The sequence below is a fragment of the Ambystoma mexicanum genome, chromosome 7p, assembly GCF_040938575.1.
Source record: "Ambystoma mexicanum isolate Mex_15411 chromosome 7p, UKY_AmexF1_1, whole genome shotgun sequence".
Lineage (NCBI taxonomy): Eukaryota > Metazoa > Chordata > Amphibia > Caudata > Ambystomatidae > Ambystoma > Ambystoma mexicanum.
In genome coordinates, this window is record NC_090939.1 from 40,417,691 (window position 1) to 40,445,385 (window position 27,695).

The 27,695-nt window shown below is 49.3% G+C and overlaps 1 protein-coding gene across 2 annotated transcripts in view; it reads right to left on the minus strand.

Moving 5' to 3' along the window:
• LOC138525658 (uncharacterized) overlaps nt 1-19,399 on the minus strand; it is a 338,509-nt gene extending 319,110 nt beyond the window's left edge. For both annotated transcript variants that reach the window (XM_069635722.1, XM_069635721.1), the window contains exon 1: nt 19,341-19,399. In XM_069635722.1, the coding sequence (XP_069491823.1) occupies nt 19,341-19,383 (43 nt within the window). In that variant the 5' untranslated portion in view covers nt 19,384-19,399. The remainder of the gene's footprint in view (nt 1-19,340) is intronic.
• Between the last annotated feature and the right edge of the window lie 8,296 nt (nt 19,400-27,695).

A 27,695-nucleotide genomic window follows, 5' to 3' on the forward strand; every position in this document is an offset into this window, starting at 1 on the left:
ACCCAATGAGATGTGTGGACATTGATCTTTGTGTACGAGGCCTTTATAGGTGTACATTCCACATTGTGCATGTTCCAGACACACACAGCGCCACAAGTCCCGTGTCCATGTATCAGCCACCAGGCGTGAGTGCTAGAAGCATGAATCTATGATATTCTGTCAAATTTCACGGGCCTCCTGTGCCTCGCGGACTCCTTGAGGTGCTGCCACATCCCCACCCTCATCATGACCATCTTCAGGTGCTTGCAGTTCTGCGTCAGGGGGCATGGGCACATTTCTACGTACGCACATGTTGTGTAGCATGACACATGCCATGACCATCTTTGCAACCTTCTCATGGCGGTACAGGAGTGCCCCGCCAGACCTGCTGAGGCAGCGGAAACGAGCCTTCAGTAGGCCGAATGCCTGTTCAATGACTACACGGGTACGTGAGTGGGCATGGTTGTAGTCCTACTCATGCTGGTTCTGTGGGTTCCGGAGTGATGTAAGGAGCCATCTCTTCAGTGGATACCCGGCATCACCTGTATGTGGACAATAAAGGATGTTTGTGGAATGACATTGCTACGTACGCATCCCCCCCCTACCTGCCAGGTCATTGCCGCATCACATACCCCACATTATCATGCATAAAATGAGACTCACCGAGTAGCCAGGATCTGTTCCCTGCGTGTCGCTCCATGTAGCGTGGTATTGTAGAGTTCCTCAAGACCATAGAATCATGGGTTGATCCAGGAAATCGGGCACAACAATGTGTAAAGATCCTGTTGGAGTCACACACCATCTGTACATTAAGAGAATGATATTGTTTCCGGTTGCGGTACTGGGCCTCCATGGCATGTGGGACAACCAATTCCACATGGGTGCAGTCGATGGCACCAATGCAACCCGGTATGCCGGCCAGTGCATGGAATCCAACTTTTGTGTTAGTGATGTCATGCTCCGAGCGTGGTACAGAGATGTAGTCGTCTGCGTGCTTCAGGAGGGCATCGAGCACTTGCGATAGTGTCCGTGAGAACAGTGGCTGTGAAATGCCATGCAACTGTCCGACTGTGTGCTGGTAGGTGCCTGTGGCCAGGAAGTGGAGTACAGACACCACCTTCAGTAGGGGTGGGATGGCGGTTGGGCTATCTATCATGCTGACAAGGTCAGCGTGTGTCATGTTCACAATGGCGGTTATGGTGTCCCCGTCCAAACGGTAGAGGGTGTGGATCTGCTCAGCAGTGAGGTTGAACGGATGAGCTCGGAGGCGTGGGATTGCGGGCTGCCTGCGTGGTGGTAGTGGCTGTGCTGGTGGCCCTTGCTGGCCCTGCCTTGCCCTCCTCCTCCTCCTGCATCTCCTCTGTGCGGCCGGTTGTTGTAGTAGTTGGTGTTCGTCTTCTTCTTGAAGTTGGAGTACTTGCAGTGCTATCAGGTCCCCCAGGGCCAACATCGCTAGTCCTGCCGGTAGCATTTTGGAGTGGGTGTGGTTGTGGGAGGGGGTTGGGTGTGCAATTTATGTGTTTTCAGGCTGTATAGCCTCCACCTGTGGTGATTCATTCCACCTGTGCCAGCTGCAATCCCCTTTGGGCGAGCACTGTACCGAGGTTCACCGACGGGCGGGGCGTCCCATTTGTGAGTGAAGCCAGTTGCCATTTTCACACACTGCCGCACTACATGGATGAATTTGTGATTTCAAGCGGTCACAGATGCCTTATCGACGTGATGTTGCAAATGAGGAATTCGAAGGACAGCGCTTTCGGTTTTCAGCTAGCGGCGAGGAGACGCCCACAGGTCTGACTGCAAATATAACGTTCTATTGTTTAATGTCCTTGGGACAGGGGCCATGGCGAGAATGCAATGATTGATATGAATAGTATGGGATGCGCAATAGCGTAGTGGACGATAAGGCAGGACGTTACCAAATACATGTTACTTCACAACACTAGGATTCCGGGCTGGAGCACAGTGGATTTTGCAGACTGCATTACGCACAGACTCAATGGAAGTTTCAAATGTGATGTGAGTAAATAATCAGGCGCTTTCATACCGGGATGAGGGAATGATGTATGGATGCATGGACAGATGATTTAATTGAGAGTTTGCCATGTACATGGCTTTTCGGGATCTATCCCCTTCCCCTGCGCTATGTGATGCCGTGCTGCCATAGTGGGACCATCGTCTATCTGCCCTTGTTGAACCCTCCCTGTCTCGACGCGCCTTCAAACACTTGTGTCTATGCACGTTACGAATCCCATCTAATGGATTCTGTCTTAACAGACGCATGCACACAAACACTCGTTTGTAATAGTGTTTTCACCTCGATTTATATAGTTATGATTCGCAAGTGATTTTTGGGTGGAAATAATCCTTTTGAGTGGGCTAGCATGCATATGGCTGTGGATTTAGTGTGATCATTGAAGTGAGTAATACAAATGAAGTTCTGATGCCCATGCTATTCTTTTTCATTTCATTTGGGTGACAGGTATCTCCTCCCCTTTTGCCGCTGCCATCTGTATGCCACTCCTGCAGATGGCTTTTACTCCCGACACCTGCTGCTTCGAGTTAATCAGTGGAGCACCATTACGATCTTATGGGACGATCGCCAATGGGCCACATGCCCTTACGCAGTACTAGTGGCTAGGAGCTACATATCAGCCTTTCAGCTGGACTAGTGCCTACCTAATGGGACGGCCCTGCGGTTCTCGGCGCTTCCATGTTGCCTTTTTGAACGTGAATGTAGCCCCTGTGTACCATGAAGGAACAGGGCGTCACACAAGGAGAAGCTGGTCATTTATTGCGGATGCAGCCCACAGTAATGAAAAATATATTGGAGTTTATGACCTAATAGCTGTATGGGCTTGGTGAATTTGATGTGCATTAAAATTTGATTCTGATTTCAACCGTGTAGCGTTATTCTTTGCAAGTAATGTAGCATATTCCTATTTGTGGAGCGGTGTCTTGTGAGGAGATCTGCATTGGGTTCCGGCTTCTGAGTATAGTTGCGTGGTACTGTACTGGCCGCGTTTGCCTACGAAGCCCAGTAAGGTCAGGGATGGGGCCTGCCATTATGACTGTTTTAATGATGTCATGCTCAGGGGCGGGGGATTAGCTTTTGTGTAACAGATGCCGGTCAGCCAGGTGGATTGGTGGAATGATGTGATTATCAGAAAATGGCTGGTCACAGGTGCCTGTGTTTGCGTGCGTTTCTTGGAGGGAGACTGAGGTCATGTCCATTGGAATAGCTTCTGTATTCGTGCCATCTGTGCCCTGCAGCTCCCATTGGCCCCTCTTGAGATGAGCCTGGCTGCTCAGTCACTCTGCCAACTTGTGTGGTACATGCTTATGCTGATGGTTGGTTTGTTTACTGGCAAGAGTACAGGGCTGGTGCAGTCTCCCTCAGGATACTGCTTTGAATGTTGCCTTACACTGGTGTCAAGCGATGGGGGCCTGTTGTTGTTTTGTCTCATGTTTCAGTTCATATTGCTGTACTTGAACCTTCACGTGCCTGTGCTGCATCAGTACGGCAATGGTGCCATGCCAAATATGGATGGCCACTCACAAGGCACTTGGAGCCCCTACATTCATTTGTTTGTTGGCATGCATGGGTGACTTGTGCATTTCACTGGTTGCATTGTGTAACTTCATTGCACCTACGAGGTGTTGTGCAATGTGGGCAGGGAGTGGTGTACAGGCAGTCAGTAGGGCCATTTACGGTTGGTTCGCGATGCCGTAATTCTCGCCATGGCGGAATGGTACTTTCCGCCATGCTTGATGGCGTTAAGTGAATGTCCGCTAGGGTCAGCATTCGCATACCGTTGCGCCATGGTGGTAATTACGGTTTTGCATGGCGCTCGTGCGCGTACTTGGTGCAGTTTGCGTTGGCGTTCACTACGGTGAAGCTGATGACATCGTACTTTACGGTGACGGGTCATAATCGCACCGAGCGGTATTCGATGGCGGTGTTGCATTTCCGCCATCGTTTTTCGATTTCCGCCAGGGTCGTAATGAGGGCCACTGTGATTATGCATTATGTAACAACTTAAATATTTAGGAACGGAATGGCTAACACACATTGGTCTTTGTCAAACATAATATAGTTGGATTAATAAAAATATTATAGTGTTTCATTTCTGGTTTGCAATTATTTGAAAATATGCTTTCTTGGGTAGCACTACCACACAGGCATTTGGCACTTGTAAGAGGGAGGAGATGATTACTGCTGTACTCTCTCTCCAGTGGCCCCCCTGAACTTGCAGTGAACACAAAAAAGAGGGGAGTGGGAGCCCTGAGGGCAAGAGAGGAATGCAAGGTGAGCTGTGTTTTTATTAAATAGGATAATTTAAATCACCAGCTGTGCTACATGTGTTAATTTAATTAGAAAACCTCAGAATCACATATTACATGCAACACTGCCTATTGCATGCCTGAAATGTGAGTCACACACAGAGCATGACGTTGCATGTGTCAACAGCCTTGGGTAAGTAGAGCATTATTTTCTACTTTTTCAGTGCCTGTGATTGGAAATGCCTGTGTAACGCCTCAGCTGAAAACATCTGTGTTCATTAGTGCATTCCATGCATCGCTGACAAGATGGTCACTCAGTCCACGCTGGAGGAGCACTGCAACGTAATGACGTAGGCAGCGTGTGTCAGGGCATGTGTGTAACCAATAGTAACATGTTTATCTCCCACAGTCCCACTAATGGTAGATGACCAAAAGATGCCCCACCAAAGGTAGGCCCTTGCTCCCCAACATATACACATGCCCATATGGTGACGCCCCGCGCCAATTTTCCAAGGTGCAGCCAATAATTGCAATTCAATCTGTGACACGGATTTCCCTTCCCTGAATTGCACACGATTGACTTAGGAAAGTTTACTCCAATGCATTTCCACATGTCCATCAGTGCTTTGCTCGGTGGCAAGCAAGACAGGTTGATTACCTGCAATTGTTTTATAGTCAAGCATCCATCTCCTGGACAGAGACATGAGCAGTGATGACATGTGTAGTTACTGAGGCAGCATTGCTCAGGCAGAAGAAATGCAGGCACCTTTCAGAGTGAAATTCCTGCATGAAATGGTGTTCTGATGGAATGACTGTGCTCTACACTTCAGCCCATCAATTTCATGGCTCAACAACCTTCCAGGCACGTGGCACCAGTCTCCTCCAATAAGGGCATTTTGCAAAAAACGCATGTAAAAAAGTATAAATAGGCAAAACATGTTGTCATTTAAAATAATGTGTCTACAAAAAAAGTGTTATTAATCTTTGAATAACGAATTAAACAAAAATATTAGAAAATATGGTGTGCAAATGTCGCTGGATATAGCTGCATGTTATACTGTATATTTTGTATGTGTTTTCTATACAGATGTCCTTTTAAGGAATCACATTCACATTGGAGAAGTGCAGTACCACTGGCAACCTACAGATGTCCTCATAAGAAATCTCAGGTTTCTTATGAGGACATCTGTATGTTGTTCAGGGTACTGCACCTCTCCAAAAAAGAATAGCTTCTATCATGGTATTTGGCAAATACAGTTGGATTTACCAATACCGCCAAAATCATATTCAGTCTCAAAGTCTCTTGTACCTGCCCATTGACTTCAATGAGTTACTCCATCCTTTGGAATGTGCTGGAGTACTGCCCAGACAATTCTAATGAAGTAAAGGGGGGACTTGGCCCTTTGAGACTGCGTTAATGGATTCAGGGTAGGAGAAACCCCAAATGGGATAGAGTTTAGGGATGTGCGCTCCACAGTTTGAGACTCAGAGGAGGGTATTAACTGATATTTTGGGAAGTTGATCCCATTGAGATCAATGGAGGTTAATACAATATATGGAGGACGATGGAGGTGTGCTCCTAGAGTGATGACATTGAGATCAATCGAGGTGAATACTAAATATGGAGGGTGATGGAGGTGTGCTGGTAGAGTGATGACATTGAGATCAATGGAGGTTAATACACTATATGGAGGGCGATGAAGTGTGCTGGGAGGCTGATGGCATAACATGTTATAGGGGGCATTTGGCTTCTTGTGTGAGGAGCGTGCTGTAGATGACTCCCCGCAAACGCTGTTAAGATGGCTCAATGTACTGAGCGCCGGCTAAACATCAGTGTGCAGCCAGCAGGGCACGGACACCTACATGATCATCCTTCACATACTGTGACAGCAATCCACATTACATTGGGTAATAACGCCTGCTATTGCAGCGTTTTCAGCAGAGAGGAGCACACCTTAAGTGCTCTGTGCTGACGTGACATTATTAAATGATTGTGACTTCATAAAAATGTCCTTTGCAGGAATGAACACTGTCATAGTGACTTAACAACTACCTCCAAGAGGCAGAGATGGCGCCAAAGCCTTTCAGCACTTTCAGATTCAATGGGCCTCTGGCCTAAGGAGGCCCTGAGCTGCTGCTTCCATGGTGGCAGGCTTATCAAAAAGCAAAATACTTCTTTAATTCAGTCCATTAAACAGGTGCTCTCTTCAGCGTGCATGTTACAGGCTGTCCTTGCTGACACCCTCAGCTCATCCACTCCCTCTGGCCTTGCAGTATCCAGCAACACTATTTTGTTATTTTTTTTTATTGTATATTTACAACTATTTACATTATAGAACAACAAACATTATAAAGAGTGTGATTGAAAAGCCAAGACAAATCTGAAAGAAATGGTGGTCTACAAAAGGAAGAGAAGAAAGGAAACACTAATACCCCGTTTACAAATCCGGATCCATACATTTGTCCCAGATGTTCTCATTCAGATGATACCTGTTTGGGCGAGAACACAAACCGTTTCCAATCAGCGAGAGCTTGTTACGCGCAGTCACCCACACCTCCAGCTTCCGAGGTTTCCTTGATTTCCAGCCCCTTAGAATCTGCCCTTTTGCTATTATTGCAGCTCTCATCAACCACTTCTTCTGGGGGATCGTCAGTTCATCCAAAAGATGATTGTTCCCTAATATCAGGGTAACAAAGTCAAACACCAAATCCTGTCTCAGCACCTGATTCAGTCTCCTGCACACCTGAACCCAGAACCTCCTCACTCTAACACAGTCCCACATCATGTGCTCCAATGTCCCTTCAAAGTGTCTGTTAGTTACGGATGTGATATGCGCATGCGCGAGCCTTGTTATGGCCACGCATGCGCGTTGAAAATAAAGACGGCCCGAGGCACAGTTGCTGCCAGGACCTCGGAACGGACAGACGTGTGTGTGTGATGCTTATTGTATGCATAATTTATTGCCCTAGTACCAGGCGGTCCGAAGCACCAGGCCGCCCGTCACATTGGAGACAAAGCGGGATGCGCGAAATGAGATGCTCGACACGTGTTAACGTGTCGGCATGAGTATTTCACTTTCGCGCGTACCACGAACTCTCTACAGTTGATGGCAGCCATTTTGTTTTTTGACATTTGCGGCAGTTGCGGCCCGCGAGGGCGCTCGTGCGCTGCGTAAATTCCAAGGAAGACAATTTCCTAATTTTTGGACACTCTGCTATTTCCCTAGCAGGGGAACTACAGTAAATGACCTGGACAAAAAGGTTGTAGGAGGAAAGCAGTCACCGGAGATCACCAAGGTGTCAAGGCAGGAGACAGGTGCATTGTAGCTGATTTGTGGACAGGTTTGCGGCCTCTAATACGGATTGAGGTGCCTGTGCAAACTGCAACGATGTCAGGAAGCGACGAGGAAACTCCTCAAGTGGCAAAAGCGGTGAGAAAGCAGTATGGTTCCCTACAGCCCATGCAGGAATTCGACACATCAGGCCCACCATCTAAATTGGGCCTACGATGGCTGCTATGGATCAAAAAACTTGATATGTTCTTTGCGGCCACCGGAGAAACAGATGATGATGCCAAAGTGGCGACGCTGTTATATTCGGCGGGCACAGAGGTACTGCGCATTTATGAATCGCTCACGTTACCTGTGATCACCTATGATGCGGTCAAGACTGCACTGAAGGACCATTTTATTCCTTTGTCCAATGTCGACTTTGACAGGTTTGTCATGTGTGGAGAAAAGCAGCATGATGATGAATCATTAGATCAATTCTGTGCACGGTTGAGACAGCTCGCCACCACGTGCAGATGGACGGATGCTGAGCTGATGATACGCCACCAACTGATCCAAGGCTGCAGCTCAGAGAAGCTGCGGAAGCAAGTGTTAAGAGAGCCAGGTATGTCACTGGCGCAGATTTTGGACAGTGGAAGGGTACATGAACTGGCAGAGAGTAGAGGTGCGAAGATGGATGCTGTGGCACGCCCAGGCAAGCTGGAGGAGGCTTTCGCGGTTGGGAGACAACCGCAGACAAAGTTGAGATGGAGCCAGAAGAGGCAGGAGACCACATCACCAGAAGGTAATGCGGTCAGTTGCCAGTACTGCGGGTACGATTTGCCGCATGTGGAAGACTGTCCAGCCAAGTCAAGAACTTTTGGGAGATGCAATGCACCAGGGCACTACGCCAGAATGGGCAGAGCTGCCACTCCAGTGGCCACACAGCGGGGACCCGCGAGGTTGGGTGGTGGTTACAGAAGATCACGCAGTGTTGCTACAGTGGAGCAGGATGTACAAAGACTCAACATCGCAGAGGAGGAGGAGGAGGACGAAGACGTTTTTTTCATTTCAAATCTCGCGACAGGGACGAAGAAACGCAGGCAGCCAACGTGCGTTGTGAACATTCAAGGTGTCCCGACACAGGTGTTGATAGATACAGGTGCCTCATTATGCATTCTGGCCACTGAACACTATGAGGCCATCCCAGGACCTCCCCCGCTGGACCGGTCAAAGGCGAAGATTTTCACTTTCGGGGTGATGCTCCCTTACCAATTAAAGGGGTGTTTGTGGCTCCTGTAACCAGAGAAGGAAAGGCGATAAAGGCAAGGTTTTTTGTCACTGATGTGAGCCCAAGGTCCCTATTGAGTTGTGCAGCCTCAGAAGCCTTAGACCTAGTCACTTTGCGTTTGCAGTCTACCAAGGAGACATAGACTAATTTCTGGAGAAGTTTGTTGGCCTGTTTCAAGGGATTGGCAAACTAAAGGCGGACCCGGTATGGTTATATATTGACGAGACCATCCGCCCGACGGCCCTGAAACACCGACCGATTCCGTTCCATCTGCGGTCGCAGGTTGAGGATGAACTCAAGGCCCTGGTCGGCATGGACATAATCGAGAGGGTGGAAGGGCCGAATCCATGGGTTTCACCAATTGTGGTGGCACCCAAGCCTAAACAACCGGGCAAGGTCCGCATTTGCGTTGATATGCGTTTACCTAATGCTGCCATTAAGCGTGAACGACATCTGACCCCCACCATAGACGATATTATCAATGAACTGCAAGGTGCCACAATTTTTTCCAAACTCGATCTAAGGGCAAGATATCACCAGCTGGAGTTGCATGTGGACTCAAGATACATCACCACGTTTACAACTCATGAAGGTCTGTACCAAATTAAACGCCTTAGCTTCGGGATATCCTCAGCTGCGGAGGTTTTTCAGAACGCAATCAGGGGTGCGCTGGCAGGTCTGAGGGGAGTGATTAATATGAGTGACGATATCTTGGTTTTTGCCACTACTCATGCTGAGCACCTGAAACGTCTGGAAGCGACCTTGCAGTGGTTGAAAGACCTTGGACTCACTTTGCATTGTGAAAAATGCGAGTTTTTTAAGGATTGCATTGGGTTTTTTTGGTTTTGTGTTCCATGGCAACGGTGTATCCCCAGACCCTGAAAAGGTCAGAGACATTCGGGAGGCTGCTCCCCCACAATCACCGACGGAAGTCCGCAGTTTTCTGGGGATGGTCAACTACTGCGGCCGTTTCATCAAGGGACTGGCATCCCTTTCCAAACCTCTCAGGGCCCTCACGAAAAATGACACCAGTTGGGAGTGGGGCACTCGAGAACAGGACACGTTTGATTAAATCAAAAAAGCTTTGTCTGACCAGGACACGGTGGCATATTTTGACGCCGCAGCTGAATCTGAGGTGGTTGTGGACGCAAGCCCGGTGGGGCTAGGTGCTGTGTTGATGCAGAGGGATGCCAGGGGTGACTTGCTGCCGATTGCATATGCCAGTAAATCCCTCACGGATACTGAACGGCGCTATTCCCAGATAGAGAGAGAGGCCCTGGCTATATTATGGGGCTGTCGTCACTTCAGGTTGTACATCCTGGGGAAACCAGTTACAGTTGTGACGGATCACAAACCTCTTCTTCCAATCCTAGCAGGTGTGTCCTCAAAGCCCCCTCCCCGGATAGAACGGTGGATGCTTGCCCTCATGGAATATGGGGTCAAATTGGTGTACCGGCCAGGGACGAACAACCCGGCGGACTACTTGTCCCGCCATCCCAATAAAAAGAAGGAAGGGGATCAAGAGGACGTGGCGGAGTGTCGTGACTTCATAAACTGTGTGGTGGCAGGGGCAATGCCAGTGGCGCTGGACAGAAACCAGATGGCACAAGAGTCTGCAGATGATGAGGTGTTGAGAATCATCAGAACTACCATTCAGGATGGCGAGTGGAGAAATATCCTGCAGAACAACACAAGGAGGGAAGACAGGGCCCAGAGGGACCTTCAGGCCCTATGGAAAGTCAGTGAAGAACTCTCCATTTCGGAGGATGGTTTGCTACTGAGAGGGCGACAGATAGTTGTACCCCGGTCACTGAGGCCACGAGTCCTAGAACATGCGCACACAGGGCACCAGGGTGTGGCTAAGACAAAGGCGAGGTTGCGTACTAAAGTGTGGTTCCCAGACCTAGAATCCCTTGTGGAATCGTATGTGAAAGGATGTATACCATGCCAGGCTGCTAGCCCCGTTGAGAGATACCCCCGATAAATTCCATGGAACGAAGTGAGAAGCCGTGGGGCACAGTCCACACAGACTTTGGATCGACTGGGCGGGGCATGTACTTTTTGGTAACCGTGGACCAATGGTCAAGATATCCTGAGGTGGAACTGGTTGACTCGACTGCCACCGACCACACCCTCATTGCCTTAGAGAAAATGTTCGCCACCCATGGTTTTCCGGAAATTCTCTGCTCTGACAATGGACCACCGTTCACTGGAAACCAGTTTGCCCAATATCTGAGAGAAAGGGGCATACAACATCGGAAGGTATCACCACTCTGGCCCAGGGCGAATGGTGAGGCCGAAAGACTTATGAGGACCCTTAACAAGGTATTTCGCATAGCGGCTGACAGTGGAGTGGAACTGAAGAGGACTTTATTTGAATTCCTTCGGGAATACAGGACGACTCCCCATCAGTCCACTGGTGTGGCTCCGGCTGAGGCACTGTTTGGACGCTGCCCGAGAGGACTGCTCCCGGAAGTGGAAGGCCGTGAGCCGGGGGTCATAGACAATGATCGTGTAAAACAGGAACGAGAAGTCCGCAACACCAAGGAGAGTGACGCAACCGCAGGCCAGAAGGAAAGCTGTCTCTACCATATGAGCCTCAACCGTGGGCTGTCACCCACATCAAAGGATCTATGATCACTGCTGCAAATGCAAGAGGGACCATCACCCGCAATCAGTCGTTTTTCTAAAAAATCGGCAGCCAGGTACCCGATGCTGATGGGATGCGTCCGGTACCAAGGGAGGAAGATGCAGACGTCCCGGAAGATTACCAAGTCATGTGTCCACCACAGACAGTCGGGACCCCACAACGCAGCCCGCAGGTGGAACGGCGGTACCCCGTGCGACGATGGCGCACCATACCTGTTCGGCTCAAAGACTATGGGGGTCATTCCGAGTAGGGCAGTAAGGGTTAACGGTCACCGTTAACGAGACCGGTGCCGTTAAACCCTTACTGCCCTATTCCGAGTTCCCTTTGCGGGTTGGTACTTAACGCCTGCTTTTTGCAGGCGTTAAAAAACCAACCCGCAAAGGGACCTAGGAGCTAATTACGGCACCGTAATTTACGGTGCTGTAATTAGCGCCTTCCCCATTCCCATTGAGCCCTATGGGGCAAAAATGGTAATGGGGAAGGGCCCTTGGTGAATGGGGAATTACCGACCCCGCCAACCTTGGAATGGGGCGGTAATTCCGCCATTCACCATGGCAGAGTCGGAAAAATAACGGCGTCAACCAAGGCGCTAATAGCGCCTTGGTTAACGCCAGGGTCGGAATGAGGCCCTATGTTCTGGATTCCGGGGATTGAACAGGTGACTGTCCGAGATCTAAAGTTCACTGTTTGAACATTTGAAGTTAAGGATGTTCAGGTTACTATCTGATTGTTATTTATGTGCAAGTTATTGTTTCTTTTGTTTAAAGAAAAAAAGGGATGTTACGTACGTATGTGATATGCAAATGCGCGAGCCTCATTATGGCCACGCATGTGCGTTGAAAATAAAGACGGCCCGAGGCACAGTTGCTGCCGGGACCTCGGAACGGACAGACATGTGTGTGATGCTTATTGTATGCATGATTTATTGTCCTAGTACCAAGCGGCCCGAAGCACCAGGCCGCCCGTCACAGTGTCCACGCACCCAACGAAGCTTACAATCAACCAGGCCCAAGTCAAAAATTCGAGTAGGTGTCCAGTGAGTTCTATTTAGAATTGTAATTTGTTTCACACGCTCTCCTCCATTCAACGATACAAGGGAGACATCCCTGCAAATTCTCTCCCACCTAGGAACATCCACACCATCGACCAGATTTTTGGACCACCTCTGGATGAATTTGGAATTCCCTTCTCTGGCCTGAACAGAAGATTATAAACCAGAGAAACAAAATGTTCCTGTTTTGCTAGTTCCCCAATCATATCCCTTAACCCCTTTACTGCCAGGCTATTATGCATGTCTATGCAAAACGAACGAGCAAACTCATCCTTTCAGTAATGCCACTGGCAGCCCCAAGCAGCCCCAAGCACCTGCCTTAGTTTGCGGTAATCTCTTGCCAGAACACCCCCATGCTCCAAGTTATATTTAGCCTTCAATTTCAACAAATGAATTCAATACTCATCCTCTATTAGGTCTTCCAACCATCTCACACCGGCCAGAACCCATGTTCGCAAAGATACAGTTTGCCAATTAAGTTTCAGCCTACTATTCAGCCAGATCGAAGCCCTCGATGAGCTCAGTGCATCCAGGCCTAAAGTCTTAGACAATTCGAACCAACGAGTTCTTAAAAGGTGAATGAGGCATTTTAGGGCACATTCTGAAGGCCAGAACGGTGCCAGGTTCCAGCGGGCCCACCATACTTGCCTTGGATTTCGTCCAGTCATCAGGTTCCCTTTCCAAGGACACAATACGGGGCGTTGCAAATGCCAGTTGATAAGCTGCAAAGTTGGGTCGTTCATTCTGCTATTGTTTGCATTTTCCACAGTTACTACTAGGCTTGTTACCCCAGAGGTAGCTCTGCAAAATCGTGACCAGTCTAATCCAAGTGGCCTTTTTCACATGGAGTGGGAGCTTCTCTAAAATATAATGAATCCTTGGAGCGGCAGCCATCTTGATTGTGATCACCTTCCTGCACAGGCTCAGATCAAGGTCAGATCATCTTCCCACTTCTCGCTCCCAATTCTCCAATGCCCACGACTTGTTCATCTCCATTATTTTATCGAGATCTTTTTTGATCCAGTTCCCCAAATACTTCATTTTAATCTGGCACCAATGGAAACCCTCTGCCACTAAAAATGCACTAAAACAGAGCGATGAAAAGCCTCAGATTCTTCCAATTAACCTTCTATCCTGAAATCATCCCAAATTGTTCCAGTGTCTCGTCCACGGTTGGAAGTGCAGCAGGAACGTCTTGCACCACCAGTAATAGATCATCCGTATACAGCCAGACTTTCTACAAAGTTCTACCTTAGTTGATACCGTTGATCCTTTCTTCTTCTGGTGAGGCCGTGGCAAGGGGTTCCATCGACAGGACAAAAAGTAGGGGCGGCAGAGGACAACCTTGTCTAGTCCCTCTCTGCAGTTCAAAGCAATATGAGATATAACCATTGGTAATCACCGCCGCTGCCGGCTTATTATATAACAGTTTAATCCAGGCAATCAGTACATCAACCATGCCAAACCCCTGCAGTACTTCAAAGAGGTAGATTCAATCAATTCGATCAAACGCCTTCTTCACGTCAAAAGAGAGGGCCACCACATCTCTTTCCAACTTGGATCCCTCATGTAAAGTTAACAGCAGCTGCCTCATATTGATATAAGTGTGCCTTCCCTTCAAAAAGCTAGTTTGATTATGGTTGATCAATCTTGGAAGGATCTTCTCCAGTCATCAGTTTAACACCGTGAGCAGAACCTTACCAACAGCTGCCTCATATTGATGGAAGAGGGCCTCCCCTTCACAAAGCCAGTTTGGTTATGGTTGATCAACCTCGAAAGGGTCTTCTCCAGGCGTCGGTTTAACACCTTGAGCAGAACCTTACCAGCAGCTGCCTTATATTGATAGAAGAGTGCCTCCCCTTCACAAAGCCAGTTTGGTTATGGTTGATCAACCTTGGAAGGGTCTTCTCCAGGCATTGGTTTAACACCTTGAGCAGAACCTTACCAACAGCTTCCTCATATTGCTAGAAGAGGGCCTCCCCTTCACAAAGCCAGTTTGGTTATGGTTGATCAACCTCGGAAGGGTCTTCTCCAGGCGTCGGTTTAACACCTTGAGCAGAACCTTACCAACAGCTGCCTCATATTGCTAGAAGAGGGCCTCCCCTTCACAAAGCCAGTTTGGTTATGGTTGATCAACCTCGGAAGGGTCTTCTCCAGGTGTCAGTTTAACACCTTGAGCAGAATCTTATCACCTGTATTTATTAAGCTAATAGGTTTATACTTGACTGGTAAATAAGGGCCCTTGTCTTTCTTCAGCAAAACCGATATATGCGCATGACGAGTAGTTTCAGGAAGAAGACCCGATCTAAGGGATGATTTATACATGTCCAAAATTAACAAATAGGCACTATCCGGCATCTACTTGCAGAATTCTCCCGGGAGGCCATATAGGCCCGGGGTCGTCCCGGTATTTAATCTGTGGACTGCCCTCTTTAAACCCTCTATTGAAACTTCACCACCCAGCAATTCAGTTTCTTCAATACTTGCCCTCGGGATTTCCAACCAATGAGTCATGTCTTAGAGTTCTTCAGTAACATAGAGGTCCTTGTAAAAGTCCCTAAAGACTTTTGGCTTAGAGACCCAAGCTACTCCTCACTGATGAGCCCCAACAAGGGCGAAACATGTTTGGGGATGCTTGTGGTCTCGTGCAGAAGGGATGTGACCTAGCAGTACGTGCTGGACTGCCCCTTTTGGGGTGGGGCCAAGCCTGATTTGCATATAGTCTTTTCCCTTCTGTAATGGCTTGGCAGGCACGTGGTCTGGAGGGTTGCCCAGAGCAATGCCAGTGGTTAGGATTCATTCTAAACCTTCCAGCCATCACCTCTTTGTTTTTGCCTAAAGACTTTAATGATATCCTCAGGCCTAGATGTTCTCAAACTGCCACCCAAGTCTATTGCCCTGATGATATTCTCGCTTTCCCTCTTACGCAGGCAGCAAGCCAGAAGTCTGCTAAACTTCTCTCCATCTTCATAATAAGTGCATTTTGTCATGAACAATGCATGTTCTGCCTTTTCAGTCCAGAGTTTATTGCGCTCTAGTATTTTCTTCTCAAGCTCCTTCCCGACATCCACACCTGGGTCTTTATGAAATCTACTCTCTAGCTCCTTAAATGCTTCACCCAATTGTTTCATCTCACTTTCTTTCTCCTTCTTTCTCTTGCTCGAAACCCCTATTGCTAGGCCTCTCATATGACACTTGGAAGGTGTCCCAGACTACCTGATCATTCACTTGCCCGTTCCTGTTCATTTCTATAAATGATTCTGCCTCCCTATTCAGGAAGTCCACAGTCTCCCTATCTCTCAGAATCAATGTATTCATTCTCCAATTGCTTGATTTTTCCAGTACATACATAGTCTAAAGACAGATTCACCAGTACCTGAGCATGATCTGAGATGTGTAACGCCCCATTTTCACTCTTGAAGAGATTCAGGGTCATTCTTCCGGAGGGGAGTATGTAGTCAATACGTGAGTGCACATTATTGGCCCCTGATCGGAAGCGGTGATCCTGTTCTGTAGGATGATCCAGGCTCCACACATCTGACAAATCACACTCTGAAACCAGCTCATCTAGAGCCTGTCTAGTCCTACTTCTCGTCAAATGAGGTGCAGTATTGCTCCTATCCAATAACGGGTCCCTCTCCTCATTAAAATCCCCCCCTAGAAGGATATCCCTTCCAGAACGGTCTTGCAGATATTGAGGTAGCATAAAGAAATAAGAACCATCTCCAAAGGCCGGGGCATAGACGCTACAAATGGTCACCTAAGTGTTCTGTATCCAGATGTTGACCGACACTATCCTCCCGTCTCTATCTACATAATGGTTCAACACCGTAAACGGCAAATTCTTCTGAAATAATATGGCCACCCCCAAACACCTGACCCACCCAGCCTCTAACCAATCTCTGAGCATTATCATGAGTGACGTGTGTTTTCTGCAATAATGCAACATCTACCTCCATTTTCTTAAGGGGTGTAAGCGCCTTTTCCCTTTTGACTGGACATTTTAATCCATTCACATTCCAAGATGCATATCCTAAAAAATCTCTGTTATGCTTGTATTTATTTATTTATTGCTAATTTGTAATGCGCACTATACGGAAAAATTGTGTTTCAAGGCGCATCAAGACAAGGGAGGGAGGGATGAGGACGAAGGTATAAAAGAAAAGCAAAAACGTTCTTAAAAGGTCTTGAAACATTCGGAACATGCAAGTGGTGTAGCAAGAGTGCGAGGGAGGAGGGGAAGTGCAGAAGGAGTAGAGGGAAAGGCTACAAACAGACACATTCTGACTAGGTCGTGAGATGATTGAAACATGCTATACATGAAAGAGGCAGAGTGGGAGCAAAGGAAGTGCAGGAGGGGAAGGTGAGAGTTAAGAAATGCAAAACAAGATAATAAGTGCAGGAAAAACCAAACATGCATTTATAGCAAGCAGGCATGAATGGCTGCAACCTGGAAAGCCTCGCCTCGAGGATCAGGGGCTACATCAGCAATGCAAGTACAGGTAGGTAATACAGTAGCTGGGTCGAGGTAGCAAAGTCAATCAGTGTTAGCAGGTAGGTCAAATGCACAACACAGCGAGGTAGCAAAGTCAATAAGTGTTAGAAAGTAGGACAAATGCACCTACACAGTGAGGTATCAGAGTCAATCAGTGTTAGCAGGTAGGTCAAATGCACCAACACAGCGAGGTATCAAAGTTACTCACTGTTAAGACGTAGGTCAAAAGAATAGCACAGAAAGACCTTGCAGACGAGGAATCTATGTGATCCTGCGCCGTCTGTAATTCCGCTGATGAAAATGTCGACTCCAATTACGGCACAGCGCATTGATCAGATAGATCACTTTTGCCCAAATATGCCCCGGCCTGCAATCCTCCAGCCCGCATCCCCCTCACTTACCTTTACTGCGGCGCACTTCTGAGTGCACCGGCAGCTGCCTTGTTCCACTGCGGTGTCAGTTTTTCACACTTTTGGGGCTGTGCTGATGCTGCTGGGTCCTTTTTTTGTTCTTTCTTATCCGCTGCTTATTTGAAGGGGATGACCTAACACCAGATGACACAGCCATCATCTATAGAAAACAAACTAGCACTGGAACCCACAATTCACAGCCCTAGTATCAGATCTCCCACTTGAACCCACACCCTAAGGCATATACAGAGACTGACCACCAACACCCAGAACCATGGCAAGGGATGACCTAACACCAGACCACACAGCCATCATCTATAGAAAACAAACTAGCACTGGAACCCACAATTCACAGCCCTAGTATCAGAACTACCACTTGCACCCACACCCTAAGGCATATACAGAGACTGACCACCAACACCCAGAACCATGGCAAGGGATGACCTAACACCAGACCACACAGCCATCATCTATAGAAAACAAACTAGCACTGGAACCCACAATTCACAGCCCTAGTATCAGAACTACCACTTGCACCCACATCCTAAGGCATATACAGAGACTGACCACCAACACCCAGAACCATGGCAAGGGATGACCTAACACCAGACCACACAGCCATCATTTATAGAAAACAAACTAGCACTGGAACCCACAATTCACAGCCCTAGTATCAGAACTACCACTTGCACCCACATCCTAAGGCATATACAGAGACTGACCACCAACACCCAGAACCATGGCAAGGGATGACCTAACACCAGACCACACAGCCATCATCTATAGAAAACAAACTAGCACTGGAACCCACAATTCACAGCCCTAGTATAAGAACTACCACTTGCACCCACATCCTAAGGCATATACAGAGACTGACCACCAACACCCAGAACCATGGCAAGGGATGACCTAACACCAGACCACACAGCCATCATCTATAGAAAACAAACTAGCACTGGAACCCACAATTCACAGCCCTAGTATCAGAACTACCACTTGCACCCACATCCTAAGGCATATACAGAGACTGACCACCAACACCCAGAACCATGGCAAGGGATGACCTAACACCAGACCACACAGCCATCATCTATAGAAAACAAACTAGCACTGGAACCCACAATTCACAGCCCTAGTATCAGAACTACCACTTGCACCCACATCCTAAGGCATATACAGAGACTGACCACCAACACCCAGAACCATGGCAAGGGATGACCTAACACCAGACCACACAGCCATCATCTATAGAAAACAAACTAGCACTGGAACCCACAATTCACAGCCCTATCAGATCTCCCACTTGCACTAGACCCTTAGGCATAGACAGAGATTGACCACCAGCACCCAGAACCATAGAAAGGGATGACCTAACACCAGATGGCACAACCATCATCTATAGAAAACAAACTAGCACTGGAACCCACAATTCACAGCCCTAGTATCAGAACAACCACTTGCACCCAGCCCCTAAGGCATAGACGGAGATTGCCCACCTGCACGCAGAACCATGGCAAGGGATGACCTAAGACCAGACCACACAGCTATCAGCTGTAGAGGTGGAAGAACTATAGCAAGTTCCCACACCTCCAAGTCACAGGGACAGAAGGCTTAGCACCAACACCGTCAGCCACCTGACATAGAAACAGTAGAACTACCACCGGAGCCCACATCCTGTCGAATTAGCATAACTATTCCTCAAATTAACAAGACTCAGCCAATGAACCAGCAGGACTGGCCCCGGCTCTGCCATTCCTGGGCTACAGGTAAAAACAGGGGTTTCAATTCCAGTCTCCACTGTCTTGAACTGTTGACATAGTACACACTACTGCTGAAGATTTATCCCAGTCCATCAATCGCATCAGGGTGATATTTGCTCCCCAAGACAGGTCCATACTGAACTCTACTCACCGAAGGCTGCAGAGAAGAGGAGACAGAGATATAGCAAAGCCATCGCAGCCTCGTGTCTGGGTCAGTGTGGGCTGCACAGAAGAACAGGCTACAACCTTGAAGAGAAGAGGCAGGATGTGGAACCCCCATGTAACAAAACAGAGGAAATAGTGGTCAACACATGCACGGGGCATATGTCACGCTATTCACAGCTGCCAGCACTAGGCCATGCCACTCTGCACGCAGGTTCTGAACCATGGCAATGTGGACACAGACACTTAATTCTCACTGGGGGAGAAAAAACGGTTTCTGTCCACTGGCGCCATCTTGCAACGATTCTAACTTCACACATAGCTACACCACAAAGATAAAAAAAATCTGGCCGTGTTTTTTGCCCACAGCAGTCATTGAGCAGAAAAAAATGCAATGCCAAATCTCTTTGGGCCTCACCATGGATTCACCCATGGGGGTGTACGAAGTAGCTCGCATACAATTACGACTCAGAAGACTAACCCAGTTTGCAAAGTTTATTACTGGCAAAAGAACATTCAGCTTAAAATAAAACGTGCATAATAATAAAGAAGTACATTTAGCAGAAAACAAAATCCCCATAGCCACATTGCCGAAGCTTATTCATGACCCAGGTGTTATGTATGACCCTCCCATGTGTATTGACCCTTTAAGGGCATGTGTCCTTCCCATGTGTATTGCCCCTTGAAGATGGGCCATGACTGGGTCATGGACCAAGCTAATAAAAGGAGCCTGTGCAGGCACTTGCAGCAGAACGGCTGCAGACTACAACCATGGAACTTCTGTGTCCGTCTCTCATTGTGAGCCTGCAGGCCTACACCGTGTGATCACGGTGCTGCGGCCCTGGCCTGCAGACCCCATGCTGTGTGACCACCAGACCAGCCTGATGCCCTGGGTCCAGCCCAGGCACCCACCATCCTGGATGCTCCAGGCATCCGTGGTGCTCAGGCACCCAGGCTGTGCCCTGCCCTGCAACATCACCAGTGAGGCCGGCCGCGTGACAGCTGCCGGCTCCACAACAATGGCGATGAGAACGAACAGCCCTGTAATACCTCTGCCCCATCCCTGCCCCTCCGTGGTGTTTGTCTCCCTCTTGGTGGATGGGGAGAGGAGGGAGAAGGGAGGAGGAGCGGCAGGACACCGATGCAGAGTGTGGGTAGGCCCTGCATGTCTTCGCCCCAGCCGTGGCCCTCTGTTGTGCTGCCAGGATTGGAGCATACCTGCAGGTCCCCCAACCCCCCCGCAGCAATCTGCCGCAAGAGAAAGAACTGTGCGCTCCCAATGGAGAGGTAACGAGTGGCCGCTGCCGTGAAGAAAGAAGGAACTCCTCCCGCCGGGGGTGAGGAATGCTGTTTCCCCTGCTGCACCCCCGCTGCAAAGTAAAGAATTGTGGGCCCCCCGTGAAGAACTGGAGCGGCCGCTGCCGAAAAGGGAGATTGGAGCTGCCCCCCCACAGAAAGTAAGGGTCAGCCAGGGCAGTAGAGGAGCCCTGCCTGCGATCCTCCCTGGCCGCAGCCCTCTGCAATGAGGGTGCTCGTGCGGCCAGGGAGGCAGACAGCCTGGAACCCCCGCGGCATCATCCGCTGTGGGGGGGGGGGAGTGGTGCGGCCGCAGCCGCAAAGAGGGAGCCAGCATGCCGGGCAGCAGAGGATCGCATGCTCCAGTGTGGTGCGAATGACAGGTGGGGCCCCCAAACTCCCTCCTGCGGGTGGCAGCACTGCTTCGTGTTGTGCCACTGCTGGAGCCCCCTCACAGTGAGCCCGGGGCGGGGTGATGGAAAGTGAAGCACCCGCGCGATCCCGGCCCCAGCGGTGGAAGGGTGATGTGCTCCAAGTCGGTGCAGAGTGTACTGCTCCAACTCCATCTCCGGCACCCTTACTACATACCAGGGCCAGGAGGCGGCGATTGTGGTTTTTTTATGTGCTCCATGTCAGGGCACATGTAGCAAGGAATATGGCCCTCTACAGATCCTGGGCCCTGCAGAGAGTTACAGAGGAGCCCCAAGTCGGGGTAATGGAAAAAAAACAAGGCAGTGTTCCATGTAAAATGGCAAAGAGTGCCCAATGGAACCCAGGACCACAGCAGTGGTGTGAATTACGGGCACTGCACCTGCAATAACCTCCCTGCGCAGTTGGCATCAGGAAAACGGAGGAGGAAACGAGGTGTGCCCCTGTGGCAGTACCTGTGTGCACTAAATGCATGGAGTGCATGGGCGCCTACCAGGTGGAAAGAAGGGGAACATCTCCTGCCTGGAGGAGGGAAAATCTGGGGACGGCCTCCTGTGTCCATAGAGAGAACTAGGCAGCAAGTGGCCCGACACCCTGCCACCGAAGCCACCCTGACTGTCTGCTCTATAAGTGGCCTCGATACAGTGCCACAAGTGTTCCTGGACTGCCTGCCGCTAACATCACCCTGCCTGTCCAGTAAGTGGCCCCAACACCGAGCCACTGCAGTCACCTAGCCTGCCCTCCAAGTGGCCCTGACTGCCTGCCACTAATGACACCCTGCATGCTATACCATGGAAGGACCAGGCTAAACAGGGCTTGGTGGAGATACCTGCCAGACCCCTGAGTTCAGCCAACAACTTGTGTCCGGCCAACGAACCAGCCCTGGCCCCCAACACCAACACCAAGGACCAGTGCATCGTGCAAGCAATGGGTTGCAGCTCATCATGAGTGCGTGTGCACCCTCCTGCACCCCTGGAGGAAAGAGACACTCCTAACTGAGGGAGCATCACCAAAGAGGGGGTGAGGGATGTCCTGTCACCCCGTGCCCTATCAACAGCACCATGCCCTATTGACAGCACATGGAGCAGCTTGGATGCCCTACGACCTGCGTCTCGCTGCCCTGCTCTGAACATCAAGGGACTATGCGGATGTGGCCCCTGGTACCTGCCGGGTGAGGCTTTGCCGGCCGTGAACTGTACCATCAATGGACCTGGACCCGGGAAGTGACTCCTGAACGGACACGAATGGAAAACAAACTGGTCTCCTGCAGTCCTGCAATTGCTTAAAGAGGACTCAGTAAACTTGTGTGTGTTGATGCTGGGCACCTGCATAGTAGCTACATGCCTGAAGTGGTCTCAGTAAAGAACAATAATGTGAAGCTGTGATCCCGCAGTTACTAGGTGTGCATATAGTGCCAGCTGCCAGCCTTGGCGTCTTTTTAAGTAGTTGCAGTTCCGAACCCCAGGTTAATAAAGGGTTTTTGTAAACTGTGGTAGAACTGCCTAGATTCCACCGGCAGCTCACCGACCACGACTGTCACCCGCCGAGTATTTTAGAATGGGTTAGTGTGTGTCATGTCTGTAACTATCTGAGTTAGCTATGTATGTGTCAGTGGCATATACTATAATTTGTCTACCCCGCAATTTCTAAAGTGATAAGTATTTTGTCATTCTGTAACGGGTGGGATTCATGTATGTCTCAGCAACGTTTGTTTTGTTCCTTATGAAAAAGAAGGAGTGTTATGTATGACCTACCCATGTGTATTGCCCCTTTAAGGAGATGTGTCCCTCCCATGTGTATTGCCCCTTTAAGATGGGCCAAGCTAATAAAAGGAACCCCTGCAGGCACGTGTAGCAGAACGGCTACAGACTCCAACTATGGAACATCTGTGTCCGTCTCTCATTGTGGGCCTGCAGGCCAACACCGTGTGATCACGGTGCAGCGGCTCTGGCCTGCAGGCCCCATGCTGTGTGACCACAGCCCTGCAGGTCTCAGCTGTTCTGGGCCCCCCAGACCAGCCTGGGACCCTGGGTCCAGCCCAGGCACCCACCATCCTGGATGCTCCAGGCTTCCATGGTGCTCAGGAACCCAGGCTGTGCCCCACAGCCTCTCAGGGCCCTGCCCTGCAACATCACATAAGTCTGGGTGAACCTGGCAAACCAGCATGGTGTTGAGCACCACAGCACCAATGAGGCCGGCCGTGTGACAGCTGCCGGCTCCACAACACCAGGTGGGTGCAGAGGTCCATACATGCGCACAGCCCACAAAGTTTATTTATGACCCAGGTGGGTGCAGAGGTCAGTGCATGCGCCCAGCCCACAAAGTTTATTCATGACCCAGGAGGGTGCAGAGTTCCACACATGCACCCAGCCAACGAAGCTTATTCATGACCCAGGTAGGTGCAGAGGTCCACACATGCGGGCAGCCCATGAAGCTTATTCATGACCCAGGTGGGTACAGAGGTCCACGCATTCCCACAGCCCACAAAGCTTATTCATGACCCTGGTGGGTGCAGAGGTCCACACACGCGCACATCCCATGAAGCTTATTCATGACCCAGGTGGGTGCAGAGGTCCACGCATGCGCACAGCCCATGAAGCTTATTCATGACCCTGGTGGGTGCAGAGGTCCACACATGCGCGCAGCGCACGAGTGCCAGACCAGCCAGGCTACCCCTGGGTGATGCCCCTGAAAGGGAAACCTATGAGCGCTGGAAATGTCAGAATTATAACGCTGATAACTTTTGCCTCCTTTGAAGTCTCTGTACAAAATTATGCAAAGATGTTTTCAGGCCCAGGCTCCCCAAAACTGTCAACATTTGCGCACATTTGCCCAACAGTTTAAAAGCGCTGAAAAGCGTTTTATTTGCCAACTGCACTGGATTTTCTCTGGGTAATAAAGTGCATCCATTGAAAACCGCTGGACAGATCTGCACCAAATATGAAACAAGCTGCGTGTGGCAAACTCCCGACTCTGCTGAATATTCTATTGCTAATAACCTTTGACCCGCTATACCAATCTGGCGGGAATCAACCACATATAAAATACCTAGCATGGGCCCCCCAAAACTGAACATTCAGTGCAAATTAGTCAAACAGTTCAAAGGTCATTAAGCAAAGAATACAGCACCTTTTCGGCCACTCCCACTCATTTTCCCATAGAGAAAAGGTGCTTACACTCACCACTGGACAGAGCAGCACCATGTGAGGAATAAGCTTTGGTGTAAATCCTTCTTATGGAGAAAGGGGTGTCCCCAACCCAAGAAATCTGTCATACATGGTACATTTCAGCACTCTGGCTTCTCAGAAATTAAAAAAGCAGATATTTTGTTTTGCTCAGTGTGAGTGACTGGCGTGCTAAACCCGCAGGAAGCGGAAAAGGAAAAGGGCACAACATGTTATTCTGAGGAGGCAAGGGCTTAGTTTCACATCATGGTAGGGGTCAGGGTGGGAAAGTAGACTAAATAATGAGGTGGCCTCTTTCAGGAGGGCTCAAGAGCCTCCAGTCAAAGCATTTTCATCTTACAGCGGGAATACTGTGGGATTCTTGTGGGACTCGAAAGACGTGGTCAGAAGAAAAAGTGTCACAGGAAAGGGCGGGGCAAATTGGATAATAAGACAGGTTGTCAGGATGGATATATAGAATCAGGAACTTGTTGGGGGCTATTAAAGGGTGGAAGTCACCACTATATAGTTTAGATAACACCGATGAGCACTGACTTCTGCTAAAGTGATATTGTTAACAGTGGGGTAACACAAAATGTGGGGGCACCCCTGCGAGCCATGCTGAAGGCCCCCCCCAACTCAGCAACAAATCACGCGTTGTGCCACATTCTGGGCCGGCCTAGATTATCACGCTTGTGCAATACGCACAAATGGGCTGTTGAAGCGGTATGCCACACACTGCACTACGAGAAAGATATAAATATGTGTTTTAATGCAATATACAGCACACTTTCTGAGAAAAATTGTCTAAAAAGCCAGAGTGTTTGTAATGGTTTTGTAGGCTAACACCAATCCAATACATGCAAGTCACCAACAGTGCACAGGAACATTAATGCTTTGCTATTAAAAATGCCATGCCACAAAGAAAACATGTCCAAGTGGATGCACAATGTAGACCAGTGTAATAGCATTACAGTAAAGCATGCAAGGTCACACTTAGACATACCTAGACTGGTTGCACCAAAAGGCCAGTCGAAGCAATACCACTCATCAAGAAGAGAACACGCATTCAAGCCTGCGTCTCTGTGGCCTCTAACAACACGGCCAAACTCTTTGTAAAATCTGTAAGTAACTGGTCAATCCTGTTGCAGTCTTTACCTCTCCTGTTCCCTCCCATGCTCTCTTTATGGCTCTGTTCTCTCACTTCTCAGCTAAAACTCGGGACATCCAGTCCCCCATCTCCTCCTCCTCTCCCTCTTCCTCTCTTGGCCCTCCATTGGCCAGCTCTACTTCTATTTCTCCTTTCTCCTCTTTCTCTCTGACACTACCTGATGAGGTTTCTAGACTAGTCCGATCTTTGAATGTGTTGTCCAAACAGATGCTCCACTGCTCCTCTAGAACCATCAAGGACCATATTTATACCCTTGCTCCAGCCGTGGCTGATTTCTGTAATCGCTCTTTCACCCCTGGAATGTACCCCTCTCCCCTTAAGCACTCCCTTGTGCACCCACTCCTCAAGAAGCCGTCTGCCTTTCCTGCCTGCCTGGATAACTATCACCCAATATCCATCACCACTTTGCTGGGAGAACTGTCGGAAAAAAACTGGCGATCTTCCAGCTTACTCTCCACACTGAATCTCTTGGTTGTCTCCATCACCATCAGTCTGGCTTCAGAGCTGCGTGAAGATCTGCTCTATAACCTTGATTACAGCATTCCTTCTGTCCTCACCCTCCTTGATATTTCCTCTGCTTTCGACACAGTCAACCACGCCATCCTGATTGATCGACTCCATGAGAACCTGGGCATCACAGATCAGGCCCTTGAGTAGCTGACCTCCTTCCTCTTGGACTGCCCCTCCCAGGTGCACCTTGGTCCCTTTCTCTCCACCACATCTCTCTATGCCTGTGGCGTTCCCCAGGGCTCCATCCTCTCACCCTGGTTTTTCAAACTCTTCATGGCCCCTTTGGCCCACCTGATATCTACCTTCTCCTCTTATGCAGATGACACTCAGCTTTCCTTCAGGCTCCCCTCAGATTCCTCTCCTCTCTCTCAATCCTGACTGTCTATCCACGATTCAGGATTGGTGCGCATCTACTGATCTCTCCCGTAATGCCAGTACGATGGAGATTCTTCTCATTGGGACCCCTGCCCCTGCTTTCCCTCTCGCACTCTCTCTGCCCACCTTGGGCCACCTTCTTTCGGCTTGCTGCGAGGGAAAAAACTTGGTTGTCATCTTTGACTCCACTCTCTCTTCCTCTCCACACATCTCGGACATCGCCAAGTCCCACTACCAGCTGCTCCTCCTCAAAGGGACTCTTCCCTTTCTCACTTTACCCCACAAGCTCACTTTCCCCAGAGCCCTGCTTGTCTCTAGGCTGGACTACTGCAACAGCCTCTTTCTCAACCTGCTTTCCTTTACTCTCTGCCCTCTGCAACTAATCCAGAACAGGACTGCAAGACTTATCCTTGGCCTCAAGCCCAGGGATCATATCTCTCCAGCCCTGAAATCTCTCCACTGGCTCCCGGTTGCAGCAAGGATCAAGTTCAAGACACTTTGCATTGTCCACAAAGCTTTCTGGGCCCGGGCCCACACTACATCTATCGCTCTCTTCCAAAATACCTTCCTGCTCAAGCCCTTCACTCAGCTACCTCCAACTCTCTAAGGGTTAGACACTTCCCCAGGCAGAGAGTGGGGCGAGGGGGGTAGATCTCTCTCCTATGCAGGTGCCTCCCTCTGGAAAGGCCTCCCTGCCCCTCTCAAACTTGAGCCGACCACCTGAAGATCCGGAAGCACCTCAAAACATTCCTCTTCTCCTCTGCTTTCACTCTCTCCATCCCCTCCTGGTCTACCTGACCTACCTGTCTGCTGTATCGATGGTTGCTGGGATACCCTCAGAGTCTCACTATGTCCAGACTCTTTCTTGATCAGTCACCCCTGCAATGCCTCTGGGCCTAGCACGCACTTAGGGGCTGTAATGGTAACCCTACAGTCCCTTGTTCTCCTTGCATTACTCAGAGCTGCACTGCCCTGGCTGCACTTACTCAAAGAATTGCTGCCCTGTTTTTATCCTCCCCTCTCCCTTGCACTCCCCCCTCCCTTTCTGCTTGCACTTCTCGTTCTCACACCTGCACGATCTGAATGACACAAGGCCTAGTAAGATAGTTTGTCTTGTCCTCCCTCTATCTTCCCTCCCGTGTCTTGTCGTGCCTAGAAACACTTGTTTGCAGGCGCATTAGAAATGACTTATATCATATCATTTTATCACAGATACCCAGAAAAATATACAATGCCCCAGTAAGAAACGACGAGTCTGGCAGCACCGAAATGCCATTCTAGCCAAGAAATTACACTTAGCAGAACTGCTTTATCAGAAATGCCCAGTTATAAAAAAAAAGTCATACCAAACTGCGGAATGACTAGACTGGCTGCACAAAAATGCCTCTCTAGCCACTAA